Source organism: Rhinopithecus bieti, unplaced genomic scaffold, assembly GCF_001698545.2.
Source record: "Rhinopithecus bieti isolate Rb0 unplaced genomic scaffold, ASM169854v2 scaffold_6073, whole genome shotgun sequence".
NCBI classification, from domain to species: domain Eukaryota; kingdom Metazoa; phylum Chordata; class Mammalia; order Primates; family Cercopithecidae; genus Rhinopithecus; species Rhinopithecus bieti.
The window spans coordinates 166,186-181,515 of NW_016804974.1; the positions used below are offsets into that span (position 1 = coordinate 166,186).

The 15,330-nt window shown below is 39.4% G+C and overlaps 1 protein-coding gene across 1 annotated transcript in view; it reads right to left on the reverse strand.

Moving 5' to 3' along the window:
- Nucleotides 1-14,007, reverse strand: part of LOC108528828 (glutamate receptor 3-like) — a gene marked incomplete at its 5' end in the record, with an annotated part of 107,469 nt that extends 93,462 nt beyond the window's left edge. Inside the window, 4 exon segments of the mRNA XM_017870811.1 lie at nucleotides 8,611-8,817; nucleotides 12,085-12,291; nucleotides 13,464-13,571; nucleotides 13,903-14,007. Coding sequence (XP_017726300.1) covers nucleotides 8,611-8,817; nucleotides 12,085-12,291; nucleotides 13,464-13,571; nucleotides 13,903-14,007 — 627 coding nt within the window.
- Between the last annotated feature and the right edge of the window lie 1,323 nt (nucleotides 14,008-15,330).

Genomic DNA, 15,330 nt, shown 5'->3' on the forward strand with positions numbered 1-15,330 from the left:
GAGAGTCTGAATCAGTTACAGAGAGTCTTGTCATGCCAAGAGAATTCACAGATAAAGCCACTTCCTCTCTTTGCCAACATGTCTGCCTCCTGCTCAGAGCATGCAAATACCCCTTTAGTATCATTTCTCACTTGATTTCATTTGAATTTAATTACTTAATTTAACCAGTATTTTTCATCTTTTAAGTCTAAAAGATAGTTCTAGGAGAAATTGTTACTTGTTTGTTTTAGAAAAAAGAAATAAGAAGGCATTCACCTAAGAAAATTATTTTGGAATGAATTTAAGGAATTTGGGCTCTTTTCTAGCAGGTACAGAAAGGAGTTTGAGAATCTTGACCCCTTTAAAAAAAACTCTAACTCGGTAATTGAAGCACCTACTACATGGTAAGCACCACTAAATACTAACAAGACACGGCTAGATGGATAAAGCAGGACTTTGTGTTGTCTAAGTCCCAGGAACATTCATCAAAAGAACAGATCCCCAAAAAAGGCCATTCCTAGTTTGAAGTACTTCTGAAATCACAAAAGAGAACAGGAAGAATCTGCTCCCCTTAGGCACTTGCTTTTTTTTCCCCTCAGCCTGGCATTTCCATATTTTTTTCTGGATTGTTTCTTTATAAGGAGGTTTTTCAAAAAATGTGGAATTTATCTATGTTTTTGAGGGTGCTCTCCCAATGAAGAATGGCATTAAATCTGTGCTCAGTTGTACCTCATTTGATGTAGACCTGACTCCAAAAGGATAATTCCCCATGATGAACCTTAAAAAGACCTATTACAGATGGAAAAAGACAAAGGAATAGCAAAAAACTGGTGGAAGAAGGCAGGTGGAAGAAGGCAGGTGGAAGAAGGCTCAAGGACAGCTTGAGGCAGAATCTGTAGCTCCCTTCCCTTCTATTGGTAGGAGACTTAGCAACTCTTCTCCTTTCTTGAATGTTTGGTAAGAAACCAAGCAGCAGAACTCATGTCGGCTCAGAGCCAGCCTTGGAGAAGCCCTTGCCCTCTATAACCACTATCCCCACAGGCAGTCGTTGGCCACATGTAAGTTTTCTTTTGAAAAGTGTTCATGTCCTTTGCCCACTTTTTTATGTGGTTGTTTTTTGTACACCAAACCCCTGTAATGTAATATGCAATTTACTTAGGTTACAAACCTGCACATGTACCCCTGAACGTAAAATAAATGTCAAAAAAAGCTGTTGTGATAATTGGTGATTTCAGAGCATAGGACCTGCTTGGCATAATTTGTGTGGAGCAATCATGTTATGGCAGTCCCAGGAGAGCTCAATATGTATTTTGGATGCTACTTAGTTATATGCTCCTCCCTGTAGCTAACTAACATCCAAAAATATCCATTGAGCTCTCCTGGGATTGCCATAGCAAGAAGGTAAAGGGAGAGGTCACTTTCAAGGCAACTTAAAGACTGAGGAGGCCCACACTGATGAAAACTGAAAAGGTAAGTCCTCAAATGGAATTCCTTTCCTAGTCTCTGCTCTTACGAAAGCCAGCTGGAGGCTGGGAGAGAGAGTGATAAGAATTATGGATGGGGCTAGGTAGTAGGTGAAATTCTGACTCAATAATGAAGTGCCTCTCTTGGGGTGTCCTGAATCACTCCAGTGGCCAGTTGTCTTCAAGCCATTGCTTGCACTGGTAATAGCAGTAGGCAAGTTATTTTCAGAAACCTAGGTAGGTAAGTGGGTGGTAGTGGTATGAGGGTGCTCCAATTGACAGACAAAATCAAGCAAATGGAAAGAGCACAGAGTAAGAGTTTGTTAGTGCTTTTGCTTGCATCTTGACTACTTAAAGTATTTTAATCAAGCAGCCTAAGTGTGGCTGTGTGGGCTCAGTAAACACACTGAATTAGGTTTGAATTTTCCACTCACCAGTTGCAAACATGGAATAACTGCATTATTGGAGAGGATTTAACTTGAGGGGATTTATAATCCTTTTCATAGGTGGGTTGTCAAAGTTGTAAATGTTATAAAACTTAAAAACCAACAAACTCATATGTATAGGGCTGATGCACTTAAGAATGTGAAGATTTTAGCCAGAGATGATGCTGACTTTAAATGTAATTTAAAAAATTCTTTGAGATTGTAAGCTTGTTATATCTTTAAGAATTTTCATTTGATTATCTGATACAAAACTTGTAACCCACCTTGAGACTACAAATGAGCAGGAGCTTGTCAGACAACATTTTAAAGCACTTTCTGAAAGCAAGGAAGGGGATAGGAGAGAGGGAGTAGACAATGTATTGATGTGTAATCATAATGTACTATATGTTATGTTATCCAAGAGAAGAAGCAGACATGACCTGACCCTTTGTCCCTGTATCAACCACAAGGCTCTAGCTGTCTTTGGCAGACATTTCCTTTGGAAAGTTGATATGTGTTGAAAACAGGAGTGGGGCAGAATCAAGCTAGACAATAGGAATATAATTGCTGTGTGCTGGGGGACAAGACTTAAACTGATTTATTGGCAGTACTCTATGGGATATTTACTGTCTGCAATTGATAAGATCTGGAGAAAAGAATGAGGCTTATTTAAATCTGTGCAACATCAAGCAGTGTCACAACAGAATATCCTCATTTCTTTATCCAGAACAGGTATCCCAGACTGGATCTATTGATTAGGGCTCCTTGTTCTTGGGGTGCTGAGAGAGTTAAAGACAATATGAAGATAAAAAAGTGTCCCTGAAGCTGGATGAAGGCCTTGTGAGACTACGTTTAGCTGGAAATATTTTCCCCACTTTTTCTGCTTAGAACGGCATACTTTATGTGTTCTTAATGCTCCTTCTTGGAATTCACATGCATCATTTGAAGGAGGGGGCACTTTTATCAAATCATCGGCCCTTCTGCCAAAGCCCAGTATAATCACCTGAAGAATATCTGGCATCTGTTACTGGACCCTTGCTTCTCTGACTTTTAGCTGGAAGGACAAATCGACTCTCTGCCTTTGTTAATGGAAAATGAATCCAGCTTAGGATAGTGACAACCTAAGAGATAATTTCTTCTAGGCAGAGAAATGTCAGTGCAAATAGTATCTGTAAAGTTGCCATGTGTCCTGGGAGCGTGAAGGAGTCTGGGTACACCCAGGGAATATGACCTATAATCAATCATCCCTGCAACCCCATTACTACCCCCAGGCTCTCTGCTATCTTCTAAGTCAGAAGAAGCAATTCAAGCAACAGCTTGTCAAGCCTTTCCCAAAGCAACCCCCCTCTTCTTTATCCTTAGTTGTAAGTGCTAGGAACATAAGGAACATGGCAGTTGCCCACTGGGAGGTGTTCTGTTAATTGGAGCCTCAATTTCCTTTTAGCCTTTCTCCTGACTCTCTTTTTCTCTTAGATCATATCTCCTCTACAAGGGCAGAACCCCCAGCTATCTATATTGGGTTTCCAAATATTTCAAGTGATAACTAGAAATGTGGATTACATTATCCTGGAGGCCATAAATAAGCAGGATGAGTATCTTGGATGAAAAAAAAAAAGCAAAATGAGTATCTTAGATGGAAAAGTTTATAATACAACTAGATTGTAAGCCCCTTAGAGCCAGGTAGGGATGCTATATCTGATTGATACAACACCAATATTCCCATAATCCGACAAGTTTAGTGAACTGAGCCAGTGTAACCCAGTGGACAGAGCACTAGACCATGAGTCACAAAACCTGTGTTACCAAGTAGTGGGATTTTGTGACTTTGTCCAATCCTGTTGCCGCTCCTGTACCTGTGTCCTCTATCAGGCTTTGGTTTCCTGATTACCTGAGGGGCAGTTCTGATGTCTTGTCTTGGCTGGTTCCCATATGCATTTGTAAAAATGAATGGTAAGGTAGGATTAAGGATGTTTAAGAGCCCTGCTAGCAAAAAAATGCTGTTTTTAAGTGCCCTCAAAACATATGGTATTTAGAAGCCATAAAACTTGTGGTCTGTAAGCCATTTGATCTGGGACTGTTACCATGTAGTGGTGTTACAGACATCCAACTCAAAATCAAAACTGCTAAAAGCAGGTGGACAGTTTCAAGTCCATAATGTTCTGAAGGGCTTACATAATGGGGCACATTGTGTCCTACTGAGGTTTGTTTCAAAAATAGCCTTCTTAGAGATACAAGGTGCCCCAACATCAACCTGATTTGAATTTCTTTAGAAAAAACCTATTTATAAATCATCTGAAAACAGGCTGATTGGCTTCTTTATTCTTTAACAAATTTAATTCATTTTGACTCTTTCTTGAGACTTTATGACTGACACTGAAATCTCCCTTGCAGAGCTTTCTTCATCTCTGATTTTTTTCATTCTTTCCACTCTGCTCTGTTTTACATACTAAAAGCATAAGAGAAATACCCTTAAGATAAAGCAGTGCCTATCTGTGTAGGTTTCATGTTCACTGCAAGAAATATTTCCCTGTTCTCCATCTTTTTACTCATTAAGAACTTAGAGAAATCATTAGGGGTTTTCAGTTCTTCTTTTTTAAAGCAACTTGCAAACCACAAGAGGCCAGGCCTGCCAGAAATGAAAGCCTGTGTTTTCATTTTTCTCCATTTCTGTCATTGATAGAGAAGTTGAAAACTTCCCAATGCCAAAAGACTAAAACTTCTAAATGAAGATAAAGACACATTTAGCTCATGAGATCATCCTCTTTAACAGAAAGCTTTTACTCCAAGCATGATAAGAATGTCTATTTTTCATAGCCACAGGTTTTAGAGGAAAATGGAATTTGGCAGTCTTCTCCAATGGGTTGGTTTGCTGTAGTTCTCTGGAATCACCTCCTGCTATAAGCCCAGAAAGCATCAGAAAATTGTTTTAGGCAGGGGAAGGAGGAGGACATTTCTGTAAGAGCCTCCCTGGCTATTGCTTTTGTCTTTAGTAGAAAGAACTAAAAGGAAAAGATGGGAAGGTTCCTATAGGAACACTTTTCCTATTCAGAAGTGGAGAGAAGGCATCTAAGTTGCTAAACAAATAAGGGACTCTAGTACTCAAGCTCCCTCACTCACAAATAGACAAACTGGAATGAGGAAGAGATATGTGCAGATTAAATGAGTGCAGTACAGGGAACATGCCGGAGGAGAAACCAAATCCAGTGAGAAAATTAGTCTTTGTCTGAACAATGTCAATAAATCTGCCTTGCTCTATGTCACTGTGTGTAATGTCTTCCTCAATGCCAGGAGAGCAGTGATCTATTTACAGAGAGTGACAGGAGAAATATGGTCATTCAGTTGTGATGGGGTGGTAGAGTTCATGGTATAGCTCACATCAGATAACCTGGGCTAGTATAAACTTACACCTTAGCCCGGGTGCAGTGACTCACACCTGTAATCCCAACACTTTTGGAGGCTGAGGCGGGTGGATCACTTGAGGTCAGGAGTTTGAGACCAGCTTGGCCAACTCCATCTCTACTAAAAAATATTTTTAATATTAGATGGGCATGGTGGCAGGTGCCTGTAGTCCCAGCTACTGAGGAACTTGAGGCAGGAGAATCACTTGAACCCTGAACACAGAGATTGCAGTGAGCCAAGATCATGCCACTGTACTCTAGCCTGGGCGACAGTGCAAGACTCCGTCTCAAAAATAAATAAATAATAAATGAAATAAAAAGACACGTCTTAAATTTCTTGCCATGCTGCTGTGGCCAACCACTCTTCTCTCCAGAATGACTAAGGCACCATAAGCCTTTCTAATAAATTTCAACCATCTTTCAGAATGGGATGGGCCTGAAACCACACTTTGGCTATTGGACAGATAGTGTAATGGTTAAAAAGCATGGACTTCAGAGTCAAAGACCTGAGTTAAATAAAGTTATTGTGTTACTGTTACAGTTGGAATATTTGTGTCCCCACATCCCCCCACCCCCACCAATTCATATGTTGAAATCCTAAACCCTAAGGTGATGGTATTAGGAAGTGGGGCTTTGGGAGGTGATTATGTCATGGGAGTGAAGCCCTCATAAATGAAACTTACAGTACCCTTATAAAAGAGGCCCAAGAGGGACCCCTTACCCTTTCCATCATGTGAGAACACAGGAAGAAGGTACCATCTATGAGCCTGAAAGTGGCCCTCACCAGACAATGAATCTCCCTTGATCTTGGACTTCCCAGTGAAAAATAAATTCCTGTTGTTTATAAGTGACCCAGTTTATGATGTTTTATTATAGCAGTCCAAACAAACTAAGATAGTCACTGTAAACTGTTTGGTCTTTGGCATGTGACTTCACCTCTCTAGGCTGCAATTTTCTCACATGTGGAAAGTGTTTAATAATGGCACATTCCAGAGGCGTGTTGTGAGGATTAAATTACATAAAGTGTATAAAGCACTTAGCACAGTATCTGGCAGCCAGTAAATATGCAACAAATGGTAGCTAATAATAGTAGTAGTAGTAGTAGTAGTAGTAGTAGTAGTAGTAGTAACAGTAGTGGTAATGGTAGTAGTAGTAATAGTAATAATAATGATATTATAAGATTATATCCCACCATGTACTCAATTTAATGAATATTGGCTTAGGCATTACTGTATGCCAGGCATTGATTCATTAAAGCAAAAGTGAGCATTTATTATGTATCAGGTACTGTGCTAAGAGCAAGAGTGAGCTGTAAGAAGACAAGACCTCTTGGAGCCTAAGTGTTGGGGAGATGAAGAACAGGAAAGAGAAGAAAACCTTATCAACGACTTGTAAAAGATTAGAACTGTGTCAAGATGGTTCAGAGATTCTCAGAGTCTTCAGAAATCATGACTGGGTACTCTGCCACTTGTTCAGCCCTCTTTGCACTGGCATTGGAAATTCTTCTCTTTCTTACTGCTGGATTCACTTGAATCTCATCTGCCACTTAGCCCTGCCCCAGTTCCCAGGACCAATCTTGACCCAAGCCAGGAGATAATGGCTCCAAGCCCATAGATGGGGACTGAGGTTCAAGTTGCCTTGCTGTTTGTCTGACTAGAGGATAGTGCTCCAGTTTTATATCTGGGGTCCAGCCTCATTTTGTTACCTTTCTGTGCCCTTATTTTAGAAATGAGCTTCTGACTTTGTGGTTCCTCCCAAAGGCCTGTTCCAAGAACTGATTTAGCAACCCCAGTACTCTCATATGATTGGAGAGCTATACCTTATTCTTGCTGGTTTCCATCCCAAGCACTAGAGTCCTTCTCCAGAACCTCAGTCCAATAAATATAAACCTGGTTGTTTGCTTCTTGCCAGCTAGGACTTCTCAGTATCTCCACCTCCTAGATTCCTCTGTCTTCCCCTTACTTAGTGTAGATATTGTCTAGACAGAGAGTTATTATTACAGGTAATCTTTGTTTGCTAGAACTAAACCTTGGCCACCACCCCTGCGCTTGGATTAGTTCTCTAGTGACTGGTTTACTGAATGGGCAGTTTTCTGTCCAGTTCTGCTTATTTCCATGTGCCTCATTAAGCTGCCCAAGATATACCATTCACAATGAGAGGCCAAAACCATTTAATACTAAGGGACCCAGGAGCTCTGAAGATACCACTGTACCTTTCTTAAAAGCCCTAATTTTCCATATTAATTATTTTGCACTTGACTATAGATAAGCCCCTGGCAAAACCATTCTGTTCATTTTCATTCATTAATTCAGCAAGTATTTGTTGAACATCTATGTTTCAGACTGTGTGATATTGAAATGAATCCGCTACATCTTCTGTCCTCGAGGAGTTCATAGTCTAGTAGAACAGTGGAACTTGTAAATGGATCATTACAATACAGGCTTAGAAGTCCTATATGAATATGGAAAGGGAGGAAGCAAAAGCAGGGGTACCTAACCCAGACCGCAGGCAAGTAGATGCGAATAGAGAAGGTTTTCTGAAACAAGTATCACTGCTGTGTTTCAGAGGACTAGTAGGTGGTATTAGCTGCTGAAGAGATGCAAAAGTACTTCCAGGCTTATACTAAGTGAGAGCTCAGCACCTTCAGGGAACAACACTTACTTTTCTATAGCTGGAACATTGGGTGTGAGGGGAAAGAGTACAGGAGGAAGCTAGAGAGGTAGGCGGGTGCTAGATTATAAAGTGCCTTATTTGCCATGTGAAGGAATTTGAATTTTATCCTGATTTTAAAGTGGGAAATTACAGTAATGTGGAGATCTAATTTGCCAGGGTAAGAACAGACGCAGGGTAACAAATTAAATGACTGATAGATGTTAAGAACCCTAATTTAGGTGATGGTGGTGGGGTGAAGAGTGTGTCTAGATTTGAGAGACTTAAAAGTAGAATTCATAGGACATGGTGACTGATTAGATAAGAGGGGAACAATGAGGAAAGATGATGAGGTTGCTTAGGCAAAGTTGCTTAGGCAACTATGTGGGTGGTAATTCTGCTGCCTGAGCTAGAGAACACAGAAGGAACAGATTTTAAATAGAGGGCAGGCTGTGCTTAATGTTGCCAAATAAAATCCCCAATTCTATTTTCCTTTTGGTAAAATAATCCTGTTGTCCAAAGGATACCACTGACAACCTACCTTTACAGAGTGCAACTGTAGAGGAATATATTTTCTTGTAGACTATATGTAAACTATACAATTGGATAAATACTGCACTTGAAAATTAAATACTCTCTCTTCTTCGTTAATTGGAAAGCACAGAGTAAATGAAAACAGAATTAGAAAAAACTCACCCCATAGACAAGTTCCCCAACCATGCCGTTCCATATTTTAGTCTCTGGATCCCTTGCACCATATTTCCCGTCACCAACGATGGACAACTTGTATTTGATCCTTACATGTTTGGCTATTTCATAGGCTAGGTCTACACAATAGCCTTCATATCGTTCATTTCCTTCCAGTTGCTCATGGTTCTTCTTGTACATTACATATGGTGATTCCTTTGGGACCAGAAGCAAGATAAAAGGATTACAACTATACATTTTCCAAGAGAAGATAAATGTAATAATTTTTCCCCTCTGTGACTATTGAGGTTTGGTATGTGAAAAAGGTCTTTAAATTGTTACTTAGTAAACAGAAGAGCCTTGAGTATTCATTGGGTCACATTCTTTTTTTTTGGTGGTGGGGAGGAAGTGCTTAACTGATAATTTAAGGAAGCAGAGAAGGATTTCAGTTCTTTTTGAGAGTTTGAAAGACAGCCCAGTTTTTACCTATCAAGTCTTTGATTTCATCAAATTTTGCAGTTAGTTACATGATGCTGAAGTGCCTTTGATTTCTCAAGATTTATTATGTAGGAATCACAGGTAGTTGAGGCAAAGCCCTGGGGAAGCACTGTGATCCTTGTGAGGTCAGGGTCCGTGGCATTTACATTTTTATATCTCCAGGACCTAGTATAGTACTTAAGGCAAAGGGAGTATTTGACACGTATGCTTAGATGAAAGGCAAACTTCAGCCTAATTCAGAAAGTCATACTTTCACACCTAGTGATATATTTATTTTTAACCCAGGTTTGTACTTCATTCAGTAAAACAAAACCAGCTTTTAGAAAAGTGTTTTAAAACTAAATGAGAATACCATCTCACATTTTAAGTGCTTTGAGTTTTGCAGAAAACTTCTTCATGTAGTGAATTGTGCCTTGAAACGGGCTTTGATATGGGNGGACTTCCCAGTGAAAAATAAATTCCTGTTGTTTATAAGTGACCCAGTTTATGATGTTTTATTATAGCAGTCCAAACAAACTAAGATAGTCACTGTAAACTGTTTGGTCTTTGGCATGTGACTTCACCTCTCTAGGCTGCAATTTTCTCACATGTGGAAAGTGTTTAATAATGGCACATTCCAGAGGCGTGTTGTGAGGATTAAATTACATAAAGTGTATAAAGCACTTAGCACAGTATCTGGCAGCCAGTAAATATGCAACAAATGGTAGCTAATAATAGTAGTAGTAGTAGTAGTAGTAGTAGTAGTAGTAGTAGTAACAGTAGTGGTAATGGTAGTAGTAGTAATAGTAATAATAATGATATTATAAGATTATATCCCACCATGTACTCAATTTAATGAATATTGGCTTAGGCATTACTGTATGCCAGGCATTGATTCATTAAAGCAAAAAGTGAGCATTTATTATGTATCAGGTACTGTGCTAAGAGCAAGAGTGAGCTGTAAGAAGACAAGACCTCTTGGAGCCTAAGTGTTGGGGAGATGAAGAACAGGAAAGAGAAGAAAACCTTATCAACGACTTGTAAAAGATTAGAACTGTGTCAAGATGGTTCAGAGATTCTCAGAGTCTTCAGAAATCATGACTGGGTACTCTGCCACTTGTTCAGCCCTCTTTGCACTGGCATTGGAAATTCTTCTCTTTCTTACTGCTGGATTCACTTGAATCTCATCTGCCACTTAGCCCTGCCCCAGTTCCCAGGACCAATCTTGACCCAAGCCAGGAGATAATGGCTCCAAGCCCATAGATGGGGACTGAGGTTCAAGTTGCCTTGCTGTTTGTCTGACTAGAGGATAGTGCTCCAGTTTTTATATCTGGGGTCCAGCCTCATTTTTGTTACCTTTCTGTGCCCTTATTTTTAGAAATGAGCTTCTGACTTTGTGGTTCCTCCCAAAGGCCTGTTCCAAGAACTGATTTAGCAACCCCAGTACTCTCATATGATTGGAGAGCTATACCTTATTCTTGCTGGTTTCCATCCCAAGCACTAGAGTCCTTCTCCAGAACCTCAGTCCAATAAATATAAACCTGGTTGTTTGCTTCTTGCCAGCTAGGACTTCTCAGTATCTCCACCTCCTAGATTCCTCTGTCTTCCCCTTACTTAGTGTAGATATTGTCTAGACAGAGAGTTATTATTACAGGTAATCTTTGTTTGCTAGAACTAAACCTTGGCCACCACCCCCTGCGCTTGGATTAGTTCTCTAGTGACTGGTTTACTGAATGGGCAGTTTTTCTGTCCAGTTCTGCTTATTTCCATGTGCCTCATTAAGCTGCCCAAGATATACCATTCACAATGAGAGGCCAAAACCATTTAATACTAAGGGACCCAGGAGCTCTGAAGATACCACTGTACCTTTCTTAAAAGCCCTAATTTTCCATATTAATTATTTTGCACTTGACTATAGATAAGCCCCTGGCAAAACCATTCTGTTCATTTTTCATTCATTAATTCAGCAAGTATTTGTTGAACATCTATGTTTCAGACTGTGTGATATTGAAATGAATCCGCTACATCTTCTGTCCTCGAGGAGTTCATAGTCTAGTAGAACAGTGGAACTTGTAAATGGATCATTACAATACAGGCTTAGAAGTCCTATATGAATATGGAAAGGGAGGAAGCAAAAAGCAGGGGTACCTAACCCAGACCGCAGGCAAGTAGATGCGAATAGAGAAGGTTTTCTGAAACAAGTATCACTGCTGTGTTTCAGAGGACTAGTAGGTGGTATTAGCTGCTGAAGAGATGCAAAAGTACTTCCAGGCTTATACTAAGTGAGAGCTCAGCACCTTCAGGGAACAACACTTACTTTTCTATAGCTGGAACATTGGGTGTGAGGGGGAAAGAGTACAGGAGGAAGCTAGAGAGGTAGGCGGGTGCTAGATTATAAAGTGCCTTATTTGCCATGTGAAGGAATTTGAATTTTATCCTGATTTTTAAAGTGGGAAATTACAGTAATGTGGAGATCTAATTTGCCAGGGTAAGAACAGACGCAGGGTAACAAATTAAATGACTGATAGATGTTAAGAACCCTAATTTAGGTGATGGTGGTGGGGGTGAAGAGTGTGTCTAGATTTGAGAGACTTAAAAGTAGAATTCATAGGACATGGTGACTGATTAGATAAGAGGGGAACAATGAGGAAAGATGATGAGGTTGCTTAGGCAAAGTTGCTTAGGCAACTATGTGGGTGGTAATTCTGCTGCCTGAGCTAGAGAACACAGAAGGAACAGATTTTAAATAGAGGGCAGGCTGTGCTTAATGTTGCCAAATAAAATCCCCCAATTCTATTTTCCTTTTGGTAAAATAATCCTGTTGTCCAAAGGATACCACTGACAACCTACCTTTACAGAGTGCAACTGTAGAGGAATATATTTTTCTTGTAGACTATATGTAAACTATACAATTGGATAAATACTGCACTTGAAAATTAAATACTCTCTCTTCTTCGTTAATTGGAAAGCACAGAGTAAATGAAAACAGAATTAGAAAAAACTCACCCCATAGACAAGTTCCCCAACCATGCCGTTCCATATTTTAGTCTCTGGATCCCTTGCACCATATTTCCCGTCACCAACGATGGACAACTTGTATTTGATCCTTACATGTTTGGCTATTTCATAGGCTAGGTCTACACAATAGCCTTCATATCGTTCATTTCCTTCCAGTTGCTCATGGTTCTTCTTGTACATTACATATGGTGATTCCTTTGGGACCAGAAGCAAGATAAAAGGATTACAACTATACATTTTTCCAAGAGAAGATAAATGTAATAATTTTTCCCCTCTGTGACTATTGAGGTTTGGTATGTGAAAAAGGTCTTTAAATTGTTACTTAGTAAACAGAAGAGCCTTGAGTATTCATTGGGTCACATTCTTTTTTTTTGGTGGTGGGGAGGAAGTGCTTAACTGATAATTTAAGGAAGCAGAGAAGGATTTCAGTTCTTTTTGAGAGTTTGAAAGACAGCCCAGTTTTTACCTATCAAGTCTTTGATTTCATCAAATTTTGCAGTTAGTTACATGATGCTGAAGTGCCTTTGATTTCTCAAGATTTATTATGTAGGAATCACAGGTAGTTGAGGCAAAGCCCTGGGGAAGCACTGTGATCCTTGTGAGGTCAGGGTCCGTGGCATTTACATTTTATATCTCCAGGACCTAGTATAGTACTTAAGGCAAAGGGAGTATTTGACACGTATGCTTAGATGAAAGGCAAACTTCAGCCTAATTCAGAAAGTCATACTTTCACACCTAGTGATATATTTATTTTAACCCAGGTTTGTACTTCATTCAGTAAAACAAAACCAGCTTTTAGAAAAGTGTTTTAAAACTAAATGAGAATACCATCTCACATTTTAAGTGCTTTGAGTTTTGCAGAAAACTTCTTCATGTAGTGAATTGTGCCTTGAAACGGGCTTTGATATGGGTAGGTGATGACTATTATACCCCTTTCATAAATGAAGAAAAAACAACCTGAGGCTCAGAGAAGCTGTGACTTGCACAGTTTTACAGGTTAGTGGTAGACCTAATTTTAGAATCCTAATGTACTCTCTCCTCCACACAATGCTGCTTCCCCCACAATGAAGAATTAGGTTTCAAGTCCAGATGAAGCATCAGTCCTATGGGGGCGGGCATGGAGGCGGGGAGAAAGAGGAAAATGATAATCTAAAACTGTTCTAAATTCCTATTCTTTTTCTTTCTTTCTCTTTGTTAAATTACATTCTGTTCATCATCATGGCAAGATACTTTGAGAGTTTCCTGAGCTTCCCTGTTGGAAGTTTTACTGTTTGAACTTGAGGTCTTTTCTACTGATGGAAAAATACCTTGCAGAAAACAGAAGTCTTGCTGGACAGAAAACCCACCTACCTACTGTTCACACTTACCAAAATGGTAGTCACTACTATGGTCCGATTCTCTGAGGATGCACTGTCATTGCTGATTTGCTGATCTGAGAAAGGCACAAACCTTTCATACTCATTCCAGTAGCCGGCCTAGAAACAGAAGACATTTGACCTGGATGCCTATTTTTCCCTCAAAAAAGTACTGCATGAAATTCAAGTGCTGTTGTGGAACAAAACTTTCTTGAGCTCTATAAGGATTGACATCCTGTCTCCCCGTGTCTTGTCATTCCCAACAGGACCCCTGTTGGGAATGTGTGCACAATGACACACACACAGATGTGCTATTCCTTCATCCTGGAGGTTCCCATATTCCACTCACCCTTACTGATATTTTGTAAAATAATAATACTTATTTTCTTACATCCAAATGCTGTCCTTTTTCAAGAGCCCTTTTCTTTAAATGTCTGTTTTGGTTACTTACTTTTCGAGAGCCACTGACTTTCATTTCATACACATCAATGGTATAATTTGTCCTACGTCCGTAAGTGTCAAATTGGATGTTTCCAGTCATTCCTTGTACTTGCACCTGGTAGAAAGAGAAAATTTAAAATTTAAAAATAACACGGCATTATTGCCTTCTAAGTCTCTGGGATGAGGTCTACTGATAGATCTTGGAATCTTGAAGAATTATTATTGCAAGTCATTGAGTTCTATCCACCAGATCAAGTCTATACAGATCTTCATTTCCTCCACAGTATTTTCTTGGTATGCCTTTTAGTTTTGAAGCATTGAGTAGGTGTAAGATGCTGTTACTTATATAATACAATGAGGGCTCTACTGCCACTTTTTCAAGGACCTGAAATTTCCACTAGTCCCTTTCAGAGAATACTCTGCAGGCTGTCCCCTTAACTAGGGTAATGTATTCTAAACTGAGTTTCTTGGGGGCCATGGCTGTGTCTTATCTTAATATTTCCCATATCTGAACATAATCTGGTTTCAGTAGCATGGGCACTGTTGCACTTGGACTCATATCATAGCTTCAATTATTAACTGAATGACCTTCGGCATGTTCTTAATGCTTTTTTACCCCAGTGTCTTAATCTGTAAGATTGAAAATCCTAGTAGTACCTATCTTTCAGAGTTATTGAGAGGATTAGAGAAGATATATATATGTGTGTGTATATATATATACACACATATACATACATACACACATATATACATACATATATATACACACACACATATATATCTATCTATTAAGCATCAGAACACATGCTAGCTATATTAATTATTATTAACCAAATAGATTTAGTTCTGTTTCTTGAGAGAGTTACACATTTACCAGCTACTACAGTGACAGGGATGAGCTTTCCCTCTTATTTGATGTACACTCAGCTACAGACAGGTAACAGACAAGAGAGCTAAGCCATGGAGGGGTAATCCAAAGACTAATAAAATTTATTAAGCCTAAGGGGTCAGGAGTATGGAGCACTAGACAAGAAGCTAGAAGAACTGGAAGCCAGAACACTTGTTTGGGATGCCAAATGCTGATTTCATGTATGGCACAATTTTTCCTAGGCCTGAGCTCAGCATTATGAATTAATAAGAGACCATCTCTTCTAGGTAGAGAGATTCTTTACCTAGTTTACAGTGCAGGGACACTGGATGAAATACCCTCTACAAATATAAGTCATTATTGTTAACCACTTACATTACTCATCTGGCAAGTAAAGGTCAAAGACTTTGCTTCAAAGAGAAAGAATATATCTCATTTTCCTAGTATGAAAGAATGGAATTGTTTTCATCACTTATAGAAAATGACAAGCTGTCAAACAAGTCAGAGGTGGCAGTAGGTTTGTGTTGCAGAAAGAAAATGTTGTCAAATATTAGGGAACATTTTTTAAAG